The 22,176-nt window shown below is 40.8% G+C and overlaps 2 protein-coding genes across 3 annotated transcripts in view; both read right to left on the bottom strand.

Moving 5' to 3' along the window:
* The window catches only part of nf1a (neurofibromin 1a), a 154,244-nt gene extending 146,971 nt beyond the window's left edge, over positions 1–7,273 (bottom strand). Inside the window, exon 1 of one of the 2 annotated variants that reach the window (XM_039622674.1) lies at positions 7,037–7,273. In XM_039622674.1, coding sequence (XP_039478608.1) covers positions 7,037–7,096 — 60 coding nt within the window. In that variant the 5' untranslated portion in view covers positions 7,097–7,273. The remainder of the gene's footprint in view (positions 1–7,036) is intronic. The other variant, XM_039622675.1, reaches the window with a different exon arrangement.
* Positions 7,274–14,001: 6,728 nt separating this feature from the next.
* On the bottom strand, positions 14,002–20,059 carry LOC120432915. The gene is made up of 4 exons (XM_039598300.1): positions 16,421–20,059; positions 16,098–16,300; positions 15,893–15,983; positions 14,002–14,272 (listed from the first exon to the last, which is right to left on the bottom strand). The coding sequence occupies exon 1, from the start codon at positions 18,188–18,190 to the stop codon at positions 16,658–16,660; it is 1,533 nt and encodes a 510-aa protein (XP_039454234.1). The 5' UTR covers positions 18,191–20,059; the 3' UTR covers positions 14,002–14,272; positions 15,893–15,983; positions 16,098–16,300; positions 16,421–16,657.
* Between the last annotated feature and the right edge of the window lie 2,117 nt (positions 20,060–22,176).

Genomic DNA, 22,176 nt, shown 5'->3' with positions numbered 1-22,176 from the left:
TGGAATCAGAATTGTAAACAATTTTTATTTCAGTTCCAACCATTAAGTTAAAAAAACAAAAACAATCTGCAGCTATTGTTGCATGTTGTCTATTAAAGTCCTTAAATTTTGTTAAGAATTTCAAATGCTAAGGATTTTTTTTAATTTAAAATTTCAGTGTGAGCAGTGACAAAGTATTTTAGCTAAAATATTATGCATGTCCTAATGAGCCATTTATTCATGTTGACTATTAAAGCTGTTTTTATTCTTTGTCATAATTCACATCTCCTTCAATGCTGGTGTAGGGCTCCCTGACCAGATTTTATCTTGTCTTTTCATAAGCTTTTGAGAGTCATTTAATTCGATGTAAACTCGCTGGGAACTGAAGGTGTCCCTGAAGGTGGGAAAACTTCTGAACTTGTTTACTGTGGTCTAACATCACAAAACCCTGGGTTAACATGGGTGTGCACACTTTTTACATCCAGCATATATATAGCCAATCTATATCTTGGGCAGTGTCTCCCATTCTTCTTTGCAGAACCTCTCTAAATTCTTTCTGGATACAAAGTACATAGGCAATTCAGAAAATGTCACTGCCAAGAGAACAGCAACATAACTTGTAGTTATGGTTGTTGTTGTTGCAACAGTATTAGGAGAGTACTACAGGGTGGACCATTTATATGGATACACCGTAATAAAATGGGAATGGTTGGTGATATTAAAGTCCTGTTTGTGGCACATTAGTATATGTGAGGGGGCAAACTCCTCAAGATGGGTGGTGACCATGGTGGCCATTTAGAAGTCGGCCATCTTGGATACAACTTTTGTTTTTTCAATAGGAAGAGGGCCATGTGACACATCAAACTTATTGGTAATGTCACAAGAAAAACAATGGTGTGCTTGGTTTCAACGTAACTTTATTCTTTCATGAGTTATTTACAAGTTTCTCTTTGTTCACAGCCATTGACATGTCGAAGAGGTTAACACGTGAGGAGCGGATCGAAATTGTGTTGATATCTGGTGAACGCAGTAACCGGGTCATTGCAGCAGATTTCAATGCAAGACACCCCTACGAGACCACCCATCTCCCATGCTACAGTTAGCAAACTGCTTGCTAAGTTTAAAGTAAAACTGGTTCAGTGTTGGATTTGCCAAAATGTGGACGCAAGAACACTGTCACTAATGAAGAAACATCAGTGGCTGTCCTAGCTTCATTCAGCAAGAGCCCACAGCGTAGCACTCGCCGCATGTCACTGGAGAGTGGCATTAGTTGAACATCCCTTCGGCGGATATTAGCTACTCACAAATGGCACCCTTACAAACTCCAGCTACTGCAGCATCTCAACGAGGATGACCCAGATCGGCGCACAGAATTTGCAGAATGGGCAAAACAAAAATTGGAACAGGACCCTCAGTTCACGCAGAAGATTTTGTTCAGTGATGAGGCAAACTTTTTTGTGAATGGTGAAGTTAACAAACAAAACCACTGCTATTGGTCTGACACTAACCCACATTGGATGGCTCCCTCCAAGACTGTTGGAACAACAAAAGTGATGGTTTGGTGTGGTATATGGGGTACAACGATAGTGGGTCCATTCTTCATCAATGGAAACCTCAAGGCCACTGGATATTTGAAATTGCTACATGATGATGTGTGTTCCTCTTTATGCACTGAAGCTGGCACGTTCCCTGAGTTTTTCCAGCAACATGGTTCACCACCACATTATGGGTGCCAGGTCCGAGCATTCCTAGATGAACAGTTTCCTGGAAAGTGGATTGGTCGTTGTGGGCCAGTTGAATGGCCCCCAAGGTCTCCCGATCTGACCCCATTAGACTTTTATCTTTGGGGTCATCTGAAGGCAATTGTCTATGGTGTGAAGATACGAGATGTGCAGCACCTGAAAGTACGGATACTGGATGCTTGTGCTGGCATTTCTCCTGTGGTGTTGCTATCAGTGTGTGAAAAGTGGGAAAAGAGGGTTGTATTGACAATCCAACACAATGGGCAGCACATTGAACACATTTTATAAGTGGTCAGAAACTTGTAAATAACTCATCAAAGAATAAAGTTACGTTGAAACCAAGCACACCATTGTGTAGCCATATAAATGCCCCTCCCTGTACTACTCCTTTCAGCTGTTTCCTTTAGGGGTCGCCACAGCAGATCATCTGCCTCCATCTCATTCTATCCCTAGCATCCTTGATTATTCTTGTCAGCCAATCACAAAATTTTAATGGCAACATAAATAAAAGTGGAAAGTTATGGGAGTGTTGTCAAAAGCGAGAACAGCTATATTACCAGCAATCTCATCTGTAAGCCTGTATGCTGACTTTGGTGACTTTGGACTTTTTGCAAACAAAAAGTCTTTCTGAGCTGATCCCTGATGTAATCCCACTCCCACACTGAACACATCTGTCACACCTACCACACACCTGACTATAGGCTTTCTGTGTTCCCTTGTTCTGCACCACCCTCACATACTGCTCTGTCACTCCTGACTTCCTGATATATTACCAGGGTTCCTGTGGAACTATGCTCTCTCTAGATCCACAAAGATATAGTCCATCGCCTTCTGACCTTCTCTATAGTTCTCCATCATCACTTTAAACGTAAACACTATCTGTAGTTAGGAATGGGAATTGATAAGAATTTAGCGATTCCAATTCCATTATCAACGTCATTATCAATTCGATTCCTTATTGATTTTCATTGGCTCCATTTTGAGAGTAACCACCATTGCTAAGCAGCAATAAAAAAAAAATTACAATACATGCAAATTGCATTCTTGGCGGTCAAATGTTTGTGCATGTTTGTTAGGGTAGTTCCCTTCTTTGTTTTGATCAGTGTTGGAGTCGTTACTCAAAGTAGTAATTATTGCACATATTACACAGAACACTTTTCTTAAAAGTAATGCAGTATGTTTCTTAATTACTAAGAGCTTTCTCTTAGTACAATACAAAGCTGACTGCAGAAAGCAAATACGAAAACCAAAGACGCAAAGTGATTCCGCATTAGAAACATGAACAGGTAGAAAGGGAGGCTGCAGCCTAACGGCTCATCTGTTTGTCACCTGTAGAAGTTTAGGGTCTTGCTGTTGGGATTGGCATTCAGTCAGCTTTAGCATTGGGTTCTTGGCTAGCTTAGCATTACCATGTTGTCTGTGCAGATACGTGCAAAGAACTAAAGTTGTGTTAGCAGCATAAAGCAGTCGTTTCTGTCCTGGATGCAGTTTTCCACTTTACCATTGTGCTTTCGTCCTTTTGTGCAATAAAAATAAATGTCCACATCCACTGCATTGCTATTTTCCTCCTCAATCACCTGATTGTTGCGCAAGCACAAAAACTGATAAGCACAATCAATAGGCAGGCAGACCAGCGATTCCAAGGAATTGGACTGCCGGGAAATAATTCTTACAGTATATAGCAGTATACAGCAGGTAAAATAAGTTTTAAACACATTACTAATCTTCTAAGTAAATATACATGTACACATTTCTAAAGGTGCTATTGATTTGAAATTCTCACTAGATGTTGATAACAACCCATCGAATCTACACATGTAAAAAATTCAATCATAAATTATGTCCAATAATTAGAAATGACACAAGGAAATGTATTGGAAAAAAACCCAAAGGGAAATGGAAAGTCATTAAACCAGATAAAATCTATTAATAATTAGAAAACGGTCCTGTCACTTGTTGCAAATTATATAATCTAGTTTACTACTGACGGCCTATATAAAGGTGTCTCATTACCAAGGTGTCACACAAGAAACTTCTCATCATGAGTAAACCAATGAGCTCTCTCAAGAGCTTCACAACCTTATTATTGCAAAACATACTGATGGCATTAGTTACTAAATAATTTCTAAATTACTAAAGGTTCCAGTGTCCACTGTTAGTGCCATAATCTGGATGTGGAAAGAACATAATTTAACTATAAACTAGTCAAGGCCAATTGCTTCCCCCAAGATTTCATACAGAGGTTGCTGCGAGACCTCACACCGTGCACATCTACTGCGGGTGTGGTGCCTGTTATCGGACCCGGAGTTTGCAACATCCTCCAAGAACCCGAAGAGGAGAGTCCTGGCCCCTAGCCCTGCCAGTGTAGCAGAAATGATGACGGATGATGATGGCAGCAGCAGCCATTCTTCTCTGGGTGAGTAGCTTCATGTTGTTTGTGTGTAATTTGCGTTGAGTAGGCTAACCACGTTATTAAATTAATGCATGCAAGGTGAACTAGCAAACACCGTCGTAGTTACATGCGGCTGTCTTCTTGTTTGATGGCAGATATTCCCTTCACCCTGGCCAAAAAGGCTAAAATGACCAAAGAAAAAGTGAGAAACAGCTAAACATGAGAGGTTTTTGGACAAAGTGTGTGTTCTTCATTCTTTAAGCACCGGTTCGAGCACCGTTTAAGCACCGGCACCGTTTCAAAAGTACCGGTTTGGTACTGGTATCGGATAAAACCTAAACGATACCCATCCCTAGATTTCAGTGGCTTCTATCTCCTCTTTTGACCAGCTTATTATCCCAGCAGGGTACCTGATCACGGACAGGACATAGCCGTTGTGTGTTGCATCCTTATCCCATATGCTCTTCCAGTATTGCTCAGTCTCCACCCTTTGTGGGGCTGTTCTCATATTGGTACCCTGCCACTGGGAATATACCTTGGATGGTTCTGTGGAGAACAGGTAGTTTATTCTCCTGCCTTCGATCTCTCTGGTATACCTCGTCAAGCATACCAGGCCTCGGGTATGGAGAGCAAGTTCAGTTGCTACAACTGAAAAAAGTTGGACAACTGAAAAAAGTACTGAGCCTATCACGTATCAATCTGATACCAACATCAGCAAACTGGTATCGATACTATGGATATTAGGATTGCTTCGCCCACTTCTACTAAACCAGCAACATAGAAACTGAAAACGTTGCCCAGCAGTCCTGATGTGGTATAGCACTTAGGTTCGTGCTATATATACCATCACAGTAATCACACTTAATCCTTTTTCTTTTCTACTGTATTACAAAAATCAATGCAACTGAAAAGGAGTCATCTGCACCTCTTCAAGTATTTGTCAGACTCAATACCTTGGTTTCAGTAAAGATAGAAATGCTATATAATATTTATTCAGCACATTTTTTTTCTTTTCTTGTTTATTTTAAAGCTTCATTGTAACCGCTACTAACTATACTAGTACAAAAAAAGTATACTTCAAAATGTTGACATTTTCTTGGAAGTGAAAATCCTTCACTGTAGCAACCCAAAGACTGACCACGTACAACAAACATAATTAACAAAAATCTATGTAATCTCAAATAATTTCTTTGATATTTTAACAGTTTGGGATTTTTAAATATAAGGTGTCAAACTAGATCCCACATTTATCTAAGCTGACAAGACAGTAAGCTCAAATTGAAATGAAAGAGTCAAAAAACAATAATAATAATTTAAAATTGTTAACTTTTGCCAGGTTTACAGCTACCATCCACACAAGTCTGGTCTGGTCTTAGTTTTCTTGGGAGAACTTCTTACCTGTCCATCCGTCCATCCGTCCATCCCCCCACACACACACACACACACACACGGTCTGAACAAGCATAGAGAAACTTTTGGAAACAGTGACACAGACACATGTGTGTGCTTCCTGATTGGATCTTATCAATCATGTTTCCTCAACTGACTTGTCACATCAGTATCTTGTGACTCTTTTCCAGAAGGAAACAAAAACAAAGTGCTTAAACCAGCACACATAAGGAATTACAACGGTAGCTTGCTGGCTTTGTTGTCTATGTCTAATTTTTTACATGCAGATAGCGTGACCAGTCAATTAACCTTAATGGTCACCTTTTAATTAGCAAATATGGACATAGATTATTCCTCACGCAGTGCCAAAATGCCTGTCTACAAGGACATTTTAAAATCAAAGTTCCAAAAAATCAAAGTGTTAAATATGCAAAAAAAACAAAACAACACAAAGGTTGTTTTTTTTTAAAGCAAGGTAGGCAGTAAGCAATATAAACACTGACCATTAAATGATTTTTCTATTAATAATTATTATTAGTGTCCTCCAAACACACTCAGATTGTTCAAAATTTCAAAAAGTAATAGTGTCAATGACAAACTCTATGTGCATTTCAACACAGACTATTGCCTGTGAGCTTTTAATTGGGGTTTGGTGCAATAATAACTAACAAGTAGATGTAACACCTAAAGCCACTTTTTCCAGTGGTAGTAATCCAAGCTAAGCTGCTAAATCCTACATACAAGCCATGATCTGTATCAACTAACACCCAAGACAACTTAGGAAAAGCGAATTACTCTTCACAATCACTATCTACCAAAATTAACTTTGACTACTGTCTGACTGGGAGCTGATGCATGTTTTGTCGACCTTGTAGCTATGGCATACTTATAGGAAATAACTAATAAGAACACACATTGTAAAAAGAGCTAAGCTTTGAGTATAAACTGCAGATATGGATTTCTCTTACGAATAAAGAAAAGCAGGCGTCTCACAGTAACTGTTAAGAAAATAGCTGTCAGAAAGAGGCGCATTAACTTTTAGTACTCACACCCCAGTAAGTACATAAGATATTTTGGATGCAGTGTGCTACCCCAGCCACATCTTTTTTGTTTACATTAGAAAGCTAGGCCTGCTAATGTTAGCTACCTAGCTGACAACAGAGAAAACGACCGATCAACTTTAAATGACATACAGACGTATCTTCACTGGTTCAAATGTTCTAGACATAATGTTCTATTAACATTATTCCCCACTGGAACAGGCAAATCCCAACAGCTCAATAAAAATACGAGATAAGCGTGCTAACTGATCGTGGAGACAGCGCTAGCTAGAAAGACCTCATCTTCAGTGTTTTGCAGCTGGAAGAAGCAAACACAGTACACTTCAGTGGAGAAAGTATATTTGACGAATGAATCGGTATTTCATTAGATTTTCAAAACACCTCGTTGCTGTATATATTACGCTAATTAGAGTACTTCAGCGTCAACACTACCGAAGCTTGCTACACCCATCTACTGAATGAGCCCATCTTACCTGCTCATCAAATCTAGTAATCACGGCCTGGACCCATTCCACTGGTTTGTGAGCCGCCATGACCAGGCGGACGGACACCGCAGCCCTCTGCTGCTAAATCCAAGATGCAAGTCCGCAGCTGACGGGCTTAGTAATGCATGGAAATTCTCTTGAATCTGTGGGAAAGGACGAAAGGGGCGAGATTTTTTCTCCTTCTTTAGGATTCACCATCCCACCGCCATGACACACAACCGGAAGTCTTCTTCACAGAAACTGACTGGGGGGCGGGCGGTGCAGGGTCAAGTTAGCCGTAATGAAAAAGGACACTTCCAGGCACTGTTTTCAAGATTCATCATCATTTTGATTTTCAGTATGCAACATGTATGTTGCATGTAACACGGTATGCTAACATATATATATATATATTTATATATATATATATATCTGTTGTGTGAGTGTGTGTGTGCGTGTGTGTGTGTGTGTGTGTGCCTTAGTTTAGAAGCTATACATATATGTGAGTTGTGTTGTGCGTAGTGCCGACGCGACACTTTCCAATTTCGTTGTACTATTGTACTAGGTATGACTGTGCAATGACAATAAAGAGTTATCTCTCTTATCTCTCAAACTATAACTCTGTTCATAGAGACTAAAAAACTCGTACAGGTGTGCCTTTGTTTACCAGTATCAGTGGCCTCACAGGAGAGATACTTAACTTGAGATCACTGAAATCATGCTTACAGTCCACAGTATCGCAGAAAAGGCTCACACACTTGACCCTTATGAATGTCCAAACAGGCATTTTGAATAAGAAATACAGACATTAGAGTCCACATGAAGGAATTTATGAGGGCTCTCTTCAGACCCTGAGTGCCAAGCCACATTTGGTATTGTACCCCTGCACCAAGATAAAGGTAAAGCTTTAACTTGTTATGAAAACTTAAAACATTATTATTAAGCATGAATATAACCTTACTGCAAAATGGATTTAGCCATGTTGTATGCTTTGAAAATTTGTCTTCAATGTTGTATGTTTTTAATATGTTTTATTCAGCTGTGCACATTGTATGTTGCTGGTTGCTGTATGTAATAGAACTTCATAGTTGTAAGACTGGCCTATTGTTTTCTAGTTTCATTATGATGAATTATGATTTTCAAGCTCTGGATAACAGATTGTTGGATCTGTTCATCTTTGTTTTTGTTTATTCTTGTCTGCTTCATGCAGCAGGGTTTGTTATCTGCATGACAAATTTGTGTTTAATTATTTTACTGTTTCATTAGAACATGACAACATGACTTGTATGTTTACTAAAAAGAACTCATACTTGTTAAATAAAAATGTGTATGAAGTATATTTTATAGCCTGTTATTGTATACTATACTTTTAGTTTAATAAACCCCACTATGCAAACATAAAAAATGTAACACCTACTGCAGGACTCCCACAGCTCTGAGGAACCAGTACACACTGATGAGAAGTGGGTTATTGGAACGAGGCATACAACTACTGGGCAAGAATATGGAATTACCAGATGACTCAGTGAGAGGGGTTATATGCAGCGTATGTGAGAACTCTGGATGAGTAGAAAGCCAACATCCATACTGAACAAGAAGCAACTAATAACTCAATAACATCAAAAGAAAACACACTCAATGTAGCCACCCAAGTAAGAGCACAACTCCCCCAGCTAATTGAGTCCCATCAGAGGAGATGCTTGCAGATATGAATATTGCTCTATGCACCATCCCCAATTTACACAAGTCTTAAAATCTATACAAACTACAACAAAGTACAACTGGGCAGAAATGATCGATAAAAATAGGCTGAACATATCACAACCTGGATGAACCTTAGTCATTACTGAATAAAGAATAAATAAAGAATACAGGTTTAGGAAGAAAGCTGACAAACCAATAAGTATGTGGGATGAAGAACTGGACCAGATGAATAGAATAGAGGGATCCAGATGAAACCATGGTGTCCTTTGATGTAGTCTCTCTCTTCACGTGCATACCCACCACGGAAGCAGTGGAGACTGTCAGAAAACGACTACAAGAAGACAGCTCCTTGGAAGACAGGACCAACTTCACACCCGATCAGATCTGCACACTGTTAGACCTCTGCCTCACCACAACATACTTCAAATACAACGAAGGCTTCTACAGACAAAAACATGGCTGTGCCATGGGCTCCCCCGTGTCACCTATCATAGCCAACCTTTACATGGAGGAAGTGGAAAGAAAGGCTCTTGGCTCTTTTAAAGGGAGAGTACCCAGCCACTGGTACAGATATGTAGATGACACCTGGGTCAAAATCAAGACACAAGAAGTGGAATCCTTCACTGCGCACATTAACGCCGTGGATAAAAACATCAAGTTCACCAGGGAAGACACAAAGGACAACTGCTTGCCTTTCCTGGACTGCGCCGTGCACATTGATGAGAATGGCAACCTCAACATTGAAGTTTACGGAAGCCCACACACACGGACCAGTACCTCCTCTTTGACTCCCATCACCCTCTGGAACACAAACTTGGAGTAATTAGGACCCTACACCACCGGGCAGAACATGTTCCCTCTAAGCCTGAAGGAAAAAGAAGGAACACACACATGTAAAGGAAGCACTGAAAACATGCGGTTATCCGAACTGGGCGTTCATAAAGTCAGCAAAGAGGCACAGAAAAGAAGATCAGACACCAGCGAGGGAGGATAAGAAAGACAGACGCAACAACGTTGTCATCCCCTATGTAGCCGGTGTATCAGAGAAACTCAGGAGAGTTTTCTCCAAGCACGACATCCCAGTGTACTTCAGACCCAGCAACACACTCAGACACAAACTGGTTCACCCGAAAGACAAAACTCCAAAACACAGACTTAACAACGTGGTGTATGCTGTACAGTGCAGCGAGGAATGCCCAGACCTCTACATTGGCGAGACCAAACAGCCACTTCACAAGCGCATGGCACAACATAGAAGAGCCACCTCCACAGGACAAGACTCAGCAGTCCATCTGCATCTTAAGGATAAAGGACACTCTTTCGAGGATGCCAATGTTCACATTTTGGACAGAGAGGACAGATGGTTTGAAAGAGGCCATCTATGTCCACTGTGAGCGACCATCTTTGAACAGAGGCGGTGGTTTACGACACCAACTGTCTGCCATCTATAATCCAGTTTTGAGTTCCCTCCCCAGACGCCTTAACGCCCACTCACATCCTGGGCCATCTGACCTCAGGAATTCACATGACAAGGTGGGGCCAGGTTTCACAATGGGCTCACCCGAAACCCTGGCTGATTAGGTCCCACACCCGCTTTCACACCTGGGCGCATGTGATTAGAGGATCACCAGGGGGTCCTTTGTCCCTCCTTGGGGGGATACTCCCACTGGGTTTAAATCTGGGACTCTCGGCCATTTGACCTTAGAACTGAAGAAGCTTCTCGGATGAGAGGTGAAACGTCTTCAAGCAACTTAAAGAAGTCCAGACGCTTTTCTTTGCAAACTCCTTTGACTACGATGACCTGGATGACTGAGAACCTTCACAGACATCATCTCCGAAAATGTGACCTCCAGAAGGAGATGGGGGAGAAAGGATGACCAGCTATAAAAGTTATGTGAAGAAGAGATACAGGGTTCTTCCCTTTGTCTTCTGCAAGATGAGCAGTTCCGAAGATTGGATCTCAGAAGTTCACAGTTGGAAATTCCGGCAGAGAAGCCAGCGGGATTAACTAACTACCTTACTAACTAACTTCTGCCCAAACTGTAAACCTGCAAGTTGATTTTGTATCTTTTGGCTTGTTCCTGATTTTTTGTTAGATCATAGATTCAAGACAATTTGGATTGCCACTCAGCAAGGAACACAGAGGAGCGCATCTTCAGGCTAGGGTGTGCCCGTTCTCTCTCCAACCTTTCTTCTTACAAAGATCAGAACAAGGTCAGCATTAGCTCAGAGTAGGTCAATTAGATAAGTGATTTAATTCTGTTTTTATTATTATTTGATTCTGCTTTTATTTTGCTGAACAAAAGCAGAATCAATTTTAATCGCTTCATTGAAATATGCTGGATTAAAAAGTCCAAATTGTGGACTTTTATTTTTTTTTAACCCTTTGTGAAACAGTAAAAGTAAAAACCTGAGTATTCATCTACATTAGAATAAATAGCTCTTCCAGGTTACTTCAGTCTTTTAAAGTAACAGAGCCTTGGGGCTTATTTTTCAAAACCACTAAACTAAACCTAATTACATTTCAAGAGCACTGATCTAAAGGGACACCGTTGTTGATGAATGTAGCTAGTAGGACTAGGCTTGCAAAGCAATTGCCTCAACTTTTTCTTATCAGAGGCAGGAGGACAACCATCCAGAGGGCTTCGAGGCAGTTAGTACTGGGCTAATGCCCTCATCCATTGGCTCCATCAAAGCTCTGCACTACCTACTGGGTAAGACTCATAGGATCAGTGTGGTGTGAATAAGGCATAACAAGTCCACGGGTCAGATTTCAGAGCCATTTCATTGAACGCGGCTGCAGCTCCCAAACTACCAGCCGAACATACATCACACCTGCATGGCACCTCAGACCACGCCCAACCACATACCCCCATCACCCGACTGAGGCCAGGAAGTCATCCAGCCGAACCAGCCATCCAGCTTCCTCCGAAGGGTGGCTGGCCTGTCCCTTAGAGATAGGGTGAGGAGCTCAGTCATCCAGGAGGGGCTCAGTGTAGAGCCGCAGCTCCTCCACATCAAAAGAAGATAGTTGATGTGGTTTGGGCATCTGACAAGGATGCCTCCTGAGCACCTCCTGGGTGAGGTGTTCTGGGTATGTCTCACCGGGAGGAGGCCCTGGGCAGACCCAGGACACGCTGGAGAGATTATATCTCTCAGCTGGCCTGGGAATGCCTTGGTATTCCCCTGGACAAGCTGGAGGAGGTGGCCAGGGAGAGGAAGGTCTGGGATTCTCTGCTTAGGGTGCTGCCCCTGCGACCCGGCCCTGGATAAACGGAACAAGATGGCTGGATGAAAATATAAAGTGATGAAATTTGTAATGTAAAACATAAAAAGCTTAAAATGTGATGCAGCCCCTAAGTTCAGACGAGAATATAGCTTGCAATTTAGAAATCTTCCCTAAATGAAAGAAACAGGAATGTGAAATAGATTTTATATGCGAGTCAAAAATTACACTAAGATTATGGAGAATGGTATTCAAGGACGAGCAAAAAGAATCAGTTGCTTCACTGATTTTGAATGTCAGGAGGAGTTATAATTATGGCCTCAGTCTTGTCAGAGTTTAAAACAATTGCAGATCCAGTCACTAATCCAGGATGAACAGTCAAGTAGGGTGGACAGCCTATCTAGCTGTTCAGGCTAGACATGTATGATTGAATGTCATCAACATACAAATGACAAGACATGCATATTAAGTAAAATATTATGGTCAACAGTATCAAAACAGTACTGAGGTCAAGCAATATGAGCATCAGATGCCAATAGACGGCAATTATAACTAGAAAGCGAAAATTTCAGAAGAAATTTTAAGTGTGCCTATAGAATAGAATAGAATAGAATAGAATAGAATAGAATAGAATAGAACAGCCTTTATTGTCATTGTACAGGGTACAACGAAATTGGAGTGCCACTCCCTTGGTGCAAAAATACAATAATAAATATAAATGTAGAATATAAAAGGTACATTAAAACAAACAATAGTAAGTACAATATATACAGGATAGCACAATATATACAGGATAGCAGCATTAATATAATGACAGTAAGAATAGCAGCATAATAATAATTGACGGTGACAGTATGGTGTAGCTAAGCAGTTTCAATTGTTTTTATGCTTATTTACTATGGTGATAGCTCTGGGAAAGAAGCTATCCCTGAATCTGTTTGTTCTGGTTTTATGTGACCTGTATCATCGGCCTGACGGTAATAGTTCAAACACTTGATTGCTGGGGTGAGAATGGTCCTTGATGATATTGCCAGCTCTGCTGAGGTACCGAGAGTTTGCAATGACCTCCAGGCTGGGCAGAGAGCAGTCAGTGATCTTCTGGGCTGTGTTGATGACCCTCTGCAGTGCTTTCCTGTCTGCAACTGAGCACCCTGCATACCATGTTGTTATGCTGTACGTTAGGATGCTCTCTATGGTGGCTCTGTAGAATGTCACCAGCAGCCTCTCCTATGCTACTGCCAATGAGTGTAGTTTGCCTTTAATGTGGTGCAATTAGTGCTGGTTGCCATTTATAACACTAGAGGGAGCAATATGCAACATGAGCATAGTTTGCTATTTTTACCACAAGAGGGAGGGAAATGGAATACAGCTGATTTTCAAGTTAAAGCAAAGTAAGCTGTATTGTGATCTCTGTTATATGCAGCATACAGAGATGAGAGAAAGATGCTCCAGTTACATGATTACAAAAGAAGTTAATAGATATAAAACAAATAAAATAAATTATGTTTAAGTCTCAGGTGTTCAAGAGAAGTTACAATTTAGATTTTACAGTTTTGAGTCGTTTAAAGTGAACAGTTTAGCAGATTGTAAACCAAAGTAAGTTTTCTTGGTAGAAAAAAAAAAGGCCATTAAGCAGTATTCAATTTGTATTTCAAAGGTATTTTAATGTGAAAGGGGAAAATACCACATGCAAATTATGAAATTTCCCCTTGTGGGACTAATAAAGGTATCTTATCTTATTCAAACTATATTTTGTACAAATACCATTTACAATAATGTAATACATTTGAACATGATATTTAGGTTGTGGTAAACAGCAAAGCAATATAAAATAAAAAAGGAAAAAGAAACCATTCAAGTAACTTTATATTATGAACTGAAGAGTAAAGCAAAAGTATAAATGAAAAGCATACAAGCATTAATGTATATAGATAAACCCAACAATCATATGACCCCCTATGAGCAAGCACTTTGGCGACAGTGGGAAGGAAAAACTCCCTTTTGACAGGAAGAAACTTCCGGCAGAACCAGGCTCAGGGAGGGGCAGCCATCTGCTGCGACCGGTTGGGGTGAGATGTAAACAAATCAAAAACTGTCCACAGAGCTACAGGGGGCACACTGGGATCGCAACAGCAGCCATAGAGGGAAACAGATTAGGATGTTCTTTCCAGTACTGAAGTGGGTCGCTTTTCTTATGTGTGCGTTTTTCTCTGAGAGGTAGTTCTCCACTTTACTTTCTGCTGATGAGGCACTCACGGATACTTCTGGATAAGGGTCATTTGGAAGCAAGAGGTTGGCTGACTTTGTGAAAACAGCTAGAAACAGATAAAAGTAAAACTCAATTTAAAACAATAAAACAAGAGACATCACAAAGCGCAGCTCTTCAGTTAGCGAACTGGGAAGTAATGAAGTTCTAATAAATAATTGGAAAAACAAATGTAACTTTAGAACTAAATTACCCAAAACTATATTAAAAAGGAAGTAAAAAAAGAAATTGGCTTAATACTGGTGTCTTTTGATGAGGTTTTTTATTTATTTAACCTTTATTTAACCAGGAATGTCCCATTGAGATCAAAAACCTCTTTTTCAAGGGAGTCCTGGCCAAGAGGCAGCACATTTCCAAACAAATACATACAAACAAACAAAGTTAAAAATTACACAAAACAATTACACATTATTGAGGCAGTCTGTAGGCCTTTGAGTTTAGTTTTAAAAACATTTAAAGACAACAGTTCAGTCAGTTTCCAGTCTTTCTGTAACAGGTTCCACGAAAAAGGCGCAGAGTGGACAAAGGCTTTCTTACCCAACTCTGTGCGGACAAGGGGAACAGACAGCAGCAGCTGATCATTTGAACGCAAGGAATAAGAACCACTATTTGTCCTTGTGACCAAAGTACAAATATAAGGAGGCAGCAATCCAAGCATAGCTTTGTAAATAAAAGTGTACCAATGCCCCTGTCTTCTAATGGCCAAAGAAGGCCATTTTACTCTTAAGTACAAGTCACAGTGATGGGTCAGATATCTACAGTTGGTAATAAACCTCAAGGAAGCCTGATACATCGTGTCCAACATTAGAAGACATGAAGAAGAAGCGTTCATATACAGAATGTCACCATAATCTAACACAGATAAAAAGGTTTCAGTGACAAGACGTTTTTTTACTGCAAAAGAAAAGCACTGTTTATTACGGGGGAAAAAAAAAACGAAGTTTCAGCCTCAGTTTCTTTACAAGTCTCTCTATATGTGGTTTAAAGGTAAAGGAGTCATCTATCCAGACACCAAGGTATTTATATTCATGAACTATCTCTATGACATTTCCTTCAAGGGTGGACACCACTGGAATAGGCTCCGGGACCTTCTTTGACTTAGAAAACAACATTAGCTTAGTCTTGTCAGCATTGAGAACTAATTTTAGCTGGATAAGTGAATGCTGGATAGCAACAAAGGCTTTCTGTAAGGTTTCAATGGCCTGAGCAAGAGATGATCCATAACAGTAAATAACTGTATCGTCAGCATAAAAATGCAAATTTGTGTCTGAGACCTTTTGACCCAAGTCATTGATATATAAAAGAAACAGAAGGGGACCCAAAACTGAGCCCTGTGGCACCCTCTTGTGGACAGCAACAAATTTAGAACAAAGACCTTCAAGTTTAATGCACTGGGTTCTATTATTCAGATAATTTGAGAACCACGCTATTGCATGTTCTGACAATCCAAGGCTGAGCAGTCTGTTTTTTAGGACAGCATGATCAACAGTGTCAAAACAGGTAAGTTGCTATGCGAGGTAAAAACCACACGTGGCTGTAATTTGGTGGCCTGTATACAGTTCCAATCAAGGCATATAGTTGGCTTAAATGGGTTTAATACTGGTGTCTTTTGATCACTTGATTGTATATAAACCTGTTGTACAAAAGGTGCATTTTAATTTCACTATACCTGCCCATCCTTGTAGCCGGTTTCTAGAAGAGTGGCACAGTTTCAACATCAGTGTAGGGCTTCTCCACTGCCTTCACTGGACAGAACACATCTGAGGAGTTATGAATGAATGGATGACTTAATGAATGGATGAGATTATAGTTTGTTTCAAACAATATCAATATCAAATGTTACAATATAAAGTAAGAAACAAAAATACAATTACCTGTTATGGCAGGGATCCCATCAGGTGCAGTTGCAGTCTTTCTGTTCACGTTTCTGGTCAGCTCTTCAATGGATGAGAGCAGTCTTATCTATCAGCTCCCACTGGTGAGCTGTCAGTGTTGCTGGTAGAGTGTGCTCAGTTGCAAAGACACTAAGATCACGTTTTTGTTGCAGTAGGCTTCGCACCATGTAGAGGCTGCTGTTCTGTTGTGTGTGCGTATAAGAGAACATGATTGACTTTATTTTGCAACAAATTCGGTTCAGAGTGTATAGGAATTAATAATAAAATAGAAGTACATTAAAGAATGTTACAAGAAGACTCACCTGTACATCTTGCTGTAGATGTTGATATCCATATTTAGGTCCATCTGTATGACTTCTAGGCAACAGTAGGCCAATAGGGAGTGTTTAAATGGCCTACAATCTTCCTTTCATTGGGCAGGGTCTTTGTCACGCTGCACTGAGACAGCAGATCCTCATTCACACAGGGTAGAAAGGAATGGGCGACACAGCCCACACTTGGCAAGTCCATATCCCTCACAACCTTGCAGTCATTTTGTGTTAGTGAATTACAGAATAAATGGGGTTGTGATAACTGTGATATGTATTCAGAACACCTGATTGGAGGCAGGCGTATGGCTGTGATATGTAAAGGTGATCAATCAATGTGTGTTTTTCGGTAGTTGCAGCAGTAATAAGTTGTGCATATCCTCTTGACTGAAACAGTTCTTGGATGGGTTTTTTTCCTCTGCTCATAAGGTCCTCATTGAAGTCTCCACAAACAATAATTGGTTGGCAATTCATAATTTCCAATGAGTCCAAAAGACATTGCATTTGTGGTAAAAACCTCACGTGGTTGTAATTTGGCGGCCTGTATACAGTTGCTATCAAAGCTGTGACTGGTGATTCAACCTTGACAAAAACAAATTCAAGGTCAGTCACATTTTGCAGGTATTTTCGAGACTCTGCTGTAAGAATTGTCTTGTAGTACATTGCAACTCCACCGCCATTTACCTTTGCCATGTCTGTATGGTTTGTGTAAGAGACGTGTCTGTTGCGTGTGGCCATGTTGTATTGTTCCAGCTGGAAGCAGGGAGAAACAGATGATCCAGACAAGTGAGTTTCTGTGATACATAAAACATCAGCAAGGCTGAGTTCATGGTGGCATCTCATGTCCTCCATGTGAGTTGGGAGACCTTGTGCATTGTGATGGATAATTGTCAACGTGGGGACTGTGGGAACTACTGATTTTAAGAATTGCAACAGTGGTCTTGCATTCTCAAATGATGCATGTCTCATATTTTTGAGTGCATCTGTGATGGCAGGATCAGCATAGATTTTCCTTTCATCAAAGTCTGTGATGTACAGTCCTTTAAGTGAGGTTGTGCGGCTGAGTGCAACATAGGCCATTCCAGGTTCGAAAACACGCTTCAAGCATACTACTGCTGACTCCATTGTCATGCCTTGTACTTTGTGAGCTGTACATGCAAAGGCCAACTTCATTGGAAATTGCCTGCGAAGAACTCCTTTTTTACTTGTGGATTCTTCACATTTCTCAATATATACCAGGTTGTCTGAGGATCCTTGTATTTTTCTGCGAAATTTTTGCCCAGAATTTTGATTGTCCAGCGCAAGTCCAATGAGATTCACAGTTTTTGGTCCATCCTGTGTGGCTGTCACAATGTTCATGATTGTTCCGAATGTCCCATTAACAAGCCCATCTTCAACATCCAAATTTCTAATAATCATAACACGCACTCCAGGTGCAGCTTGTATGTTATCAGGTAAATCTCTTTTGTTGCCTTTCATCATATCTGCCAGGAGGACCATCTCACCCGTTCGTGGGTCTTTTCTGTAGTCTTCTGCCTGAATATTTATGATATCAGAATGAAGAGCAGTTACAGTTGCTGAATTGTGTTTGTCGACCTCTTTGTTTGTAGCATAAATGTGTAATACATTAGATGGACAGTCTTTTAGGTCATGGATAGCCTGAGTGAGCAAGGCTTTATCATTGGCTTCAAGAGAATCTGTTTTTTGCTTCACTCTTATCCTGTTCAGAACTTCAGCAAAAGAATGATCATCTTTCTGTCGCATGATTTATGTCAGGTTGACCATGTGAAAATAGTCTTTCCAGAGATCAAGGACATTGTCCTCGTACACACAGAGTGGTTTGACTTTTCCATGGGGTGGCAGCTGGTAAAAGTCTCCTACTGCAAGGATAGACATCCCACCAAAAGGCTTCTTGTTTCCTTTGATCTGCTGAAGTCTCCAGTGAATGTAGGCAAAAAGGTCTTTAGAAACCATAGATATCTCATCAATGATCTCTGCATTTGAAAGTGAAGCTCTCACTTCATCCAGTGCATTCCCCAGTCCCTGATAAGGCGGTTTTAAAGATTTTGGCAGCTTTAGCAGAGACTGCAGTGTTTTCCCAGATATGTTAAAAGCTGCAGTGCCAGTAAATGCAGTCAGCAGTACTGCAGGGTAGGACATGTCTGCTTGGTCACGGAATCTGGGGAGTTGGTTCAAAATCTTTGTTGCCTCCTCATATATGCACTTGATAACATGTGATTTTCCACAGCCAGCTCCTCCAGAGACAAAATAAAAGAACTGCTCAGGACAGTGACCCCACACAAGTTTGAAACACCACTCAGGCACTGCGTAGAATATGGATGCTTGGGTTTCATTCAGACTTTGGTACATTTTTCTGACAAAGTCTGGGCTCAGCTTTGGTGCTATGATTGCTGACATGGTTCCACTGCTGCTACCACTGACTTGGTAGTCTGGAACAATGTCCATTTCATTTTCGTCAGTGTCATGTCTGGATTGTCGTTGGGCCATACACTCTAAACGATCTACTTCAACCTCAGGTGCAAAGGTGTTCCATGCATTGATAAGTGGGCCTTGTTGTTCAATCTGTTCCAGTGCCCTTTCCATTGTTTTGCCATGGCTTTCATAACGCTTTTTGTTAAAGGTAACAATTGGCCGTACTGCAAAACCATGTTTTCGTCCACTTTTGTAGAACTGTTTGGATGTGGGGTATTTTGTGTTTTAAGGTCATCATTTGATCGATGTGAAAAATAAAGTTTTAGTAGTCTGCTATAAAACTTCTCTGGTTGTTTCTTTTCTGAGAACCAAGGATATCTGATTATTGCAGGTTTCCCTCTTGTTCTCTTTTGAATATAACCCATGTTATTCAAAAGAGGGATGGCATTTTTTGACTCTGACGGCTGTAGAGAATCCTGTACTCTGAAGCAAATTCAGCCAAACACATTCTTTCAAACTCAGGTGTTCTGGGTCTGTTTGCATATTTTTCTGGCAATCCAGACATCCACATATTTTCATCATCTGGTGCCATGCTCTGCAACCTGCTCATCAGGAGACTCATTTTCAGGGCATCATCATCAGTCTGTATGAACACCACACTGCGTGAACACTTTTTTAGTGGCAGGCTGCATGTCCTTGCCACGGATTCTTGGGCACTGACTTCTCTGTGTTTAGCATATGCCTGCATTATCTGTTTCATTTCATCTCTTTCATTGACATTGGACTTTTTGACCTCCTGGATGACTCCATTAAGAAATTGTGTCATCTCAAATTCGGGTTTAGAGACATAAGACATCATGTACATCAGGCAGCTGTAGTCATCAATGACATATTGGATGTCCATGTTGGCATTCCAGGCCCTCAGCAGATCTGCATTGTATGCATTCACCCAGCAGTCATTAGGTTCACGCTTTAAGAGGATGACATGGCCATTGCTTAAATTGAAGACACAATCCAAGTATTGTTCATAAGTTAATTTGCATTTGTGAAGCAGCTCAGACAAGTCTTCAAACGAGGAACTTGGGTCACAGAGCAAATCTCTCAATGGCTGGAGTTTTTCTTTGGCCTCTTTCTGTTTTTTTGCGAGAGCCATTCGTCTGTTTTTTTGCTTTTGTTTTTCCATTTATACCTTTCTCCTTACTTGTGCTATGCTGCTTATCATTGTGATCATCGTCATCATCTGGGCTTAGGAAAGTGATCATTGTTTGGTCTACGGGTAGTTTGGGGAACCCAAACCTACAAGACACATTACCTTTTTTACAGGATCTGGAGTGATTTCTGCTGTGGACTTGAACCTCAGACACAATTTTGTGAAGTTCAGGATCGGCACTTTGGTCAGGCATCTTACATGTTATGTACTTGTCAATAAATTTGTACACGTGGTCTTCAAGGTTGCTTCCAAATTTAGGTGCATCTTTGACCCAAACCAGTAAATGGATATGAGGGCTACCTCTGGCCTGAAACTCCACTCGATAAAAGTAATCTTCTACTTCACCGATGGGCTGTGCCGGGGACAGGATCAGTGTTGTCATTAGTGCATCGACTCTTTTTTCAAACAATCGCATCACAGTCACAGGGTTGCTTCGGAGAATTTCATACTTTGTGTTCCAGTCAAGTTGTGAAAAATCCACTTGTTCACCTTGTTGAGTTTTTATGACCTCAACAACCTCAGGCCATCTCATTTCAGCAGCTGAAAATGTCAGGAAAAAAGTTGGCTTTCCTAACTGTCTGACCATAGCATGGAGATCTTTCAGTGCCTTCTCCCAATAGGTGGCTCTCAGAGGTTTCATGAAGCGTGTAGCATCTTTGTTATTTATCAGTCTCTCCACTTCGTCTTTATTTTGAAGCATTCTGTTACAAATTCTACATCCATCCTTGGTGATTGCCTTACCTTTGCGCAATTGGATGGACATGCTGTTTGTAGCCATGTGTGTTTCTGTTACAAACTGTGCAAAGAATAGGTAGCTTTGGTCAGTTGCAAACCGTGTATCTGCAGAGAACAGCCGTGTATTAAAATACATGCTTGGGGACAGTTTGACTTGTCTGGCTTCATCTAATGTGTTCTGTCCAGTTGGGAACTGCACAGGAAAGGCCATGGCTTCAAGTTTAGGAATAGAGAAGAAGCCAACAGGTCTATTTCCTTGGGCGGGTGCAATGCTAAATATTCCTTCACCATATGATAAAATGTCCTGTGCTATATCTGGTGGTTGCATACAGGTGTCTAGAACAAGACCAGGGCGAAGTTCTTCCTTTTCTTTCTCCGTATCTTGTAAGGGCTCTCCATTTGACTGTTCAGGCTCCAATAGTTCGTTTACATCATGACATGGCTCAAGTATTCCAGTTGTTGTATCCTCAGTGGTTCTTCTTTCTGGTACAGTTTGGTTGTCGAAGTTTCTGGGCAGTGCATCTTGAATATCTGCATCAGCAGTGTCATGTTCCATCTCGATTATCTGATTATTTGTGGGATCAGCAAAAGTAGCGTCATCATCAATAGACACATCTTTGTATTCTGAATGCATCTCTTTTAGCTTTGATAAGCCTGCTAACACATTCTTCATGTTCACAGTGTAGAAGTGTTGGTATCCTTTGAATCTGCTGTGTCTTTTCAGTTGTACCTGCAGGAGCTGGGCTTCATTGCTAGGTCTGGGAAGACAGTTTACTGTGGTTTCCACATCCGACGGTACACAAACAACAGCCCCATGTACGGCTCTTTGCTGTCCTTTTGGTAATGCAATGATTTTGGCAAACGGGAGAATTTTAGCAATCAGTTGTCGTTCTAGTACATTTAATTGACTCAGTTCAATTGGAATGGGTGCTAGTGCTAAATTGTTTGCCACTGCGATGGAAGAGATCTTTCCTCGTTGTAGGTGGCTGTCACAGTTGTAGCAAATCCACTCTTGCATTCTTTGTTTTGGAAAGGTACAATTAGCTGTACATTCACTATCACAAACATGGACAAATTTTCCTGTCAAGTAAGTGTCAACAATGTGACTATTTTTAACATACTTTGATCTTTTGCAGTGTTTAACTTGATTAGGAAACAGAGTTCTGTGGCACACTGTACAGACATGGGTGGGTCCTAACTGAATTGTTTCACGGAAAGCTAATGTGGCTGCTTGCATCACACTATTCACTACAAGCTGGGGCTGTGCTTCAGACTGTGGACCCTGCTGGAATTGTGTTACTAGTCGTCTGTATTTCTTCTTTATTCTCTGTGCACACAACTTTTTATAAATGGCAAAAGATGCAGTGGTAGC

Source organism: Oreochromis aureus, linkage group 14, assembly GCF_013358895.1.
Source record: "Oreochromis aureus strain Israel breed Guangdong linkage group 14, ZZ_aureus, whole genome shotgun sequence".
Lineage (NCBI taxonomy): Eukaryota > Metazoa > Chordata > Actinopteri > Cichliformes > Cichlidae > Oreochromis > Oreochromis aureus.
The sequence above is the reverse complement of the archived record's forward strand: the minus strand, read 5'-3'. Positions and strand labels throughout refer to the sequence as shown.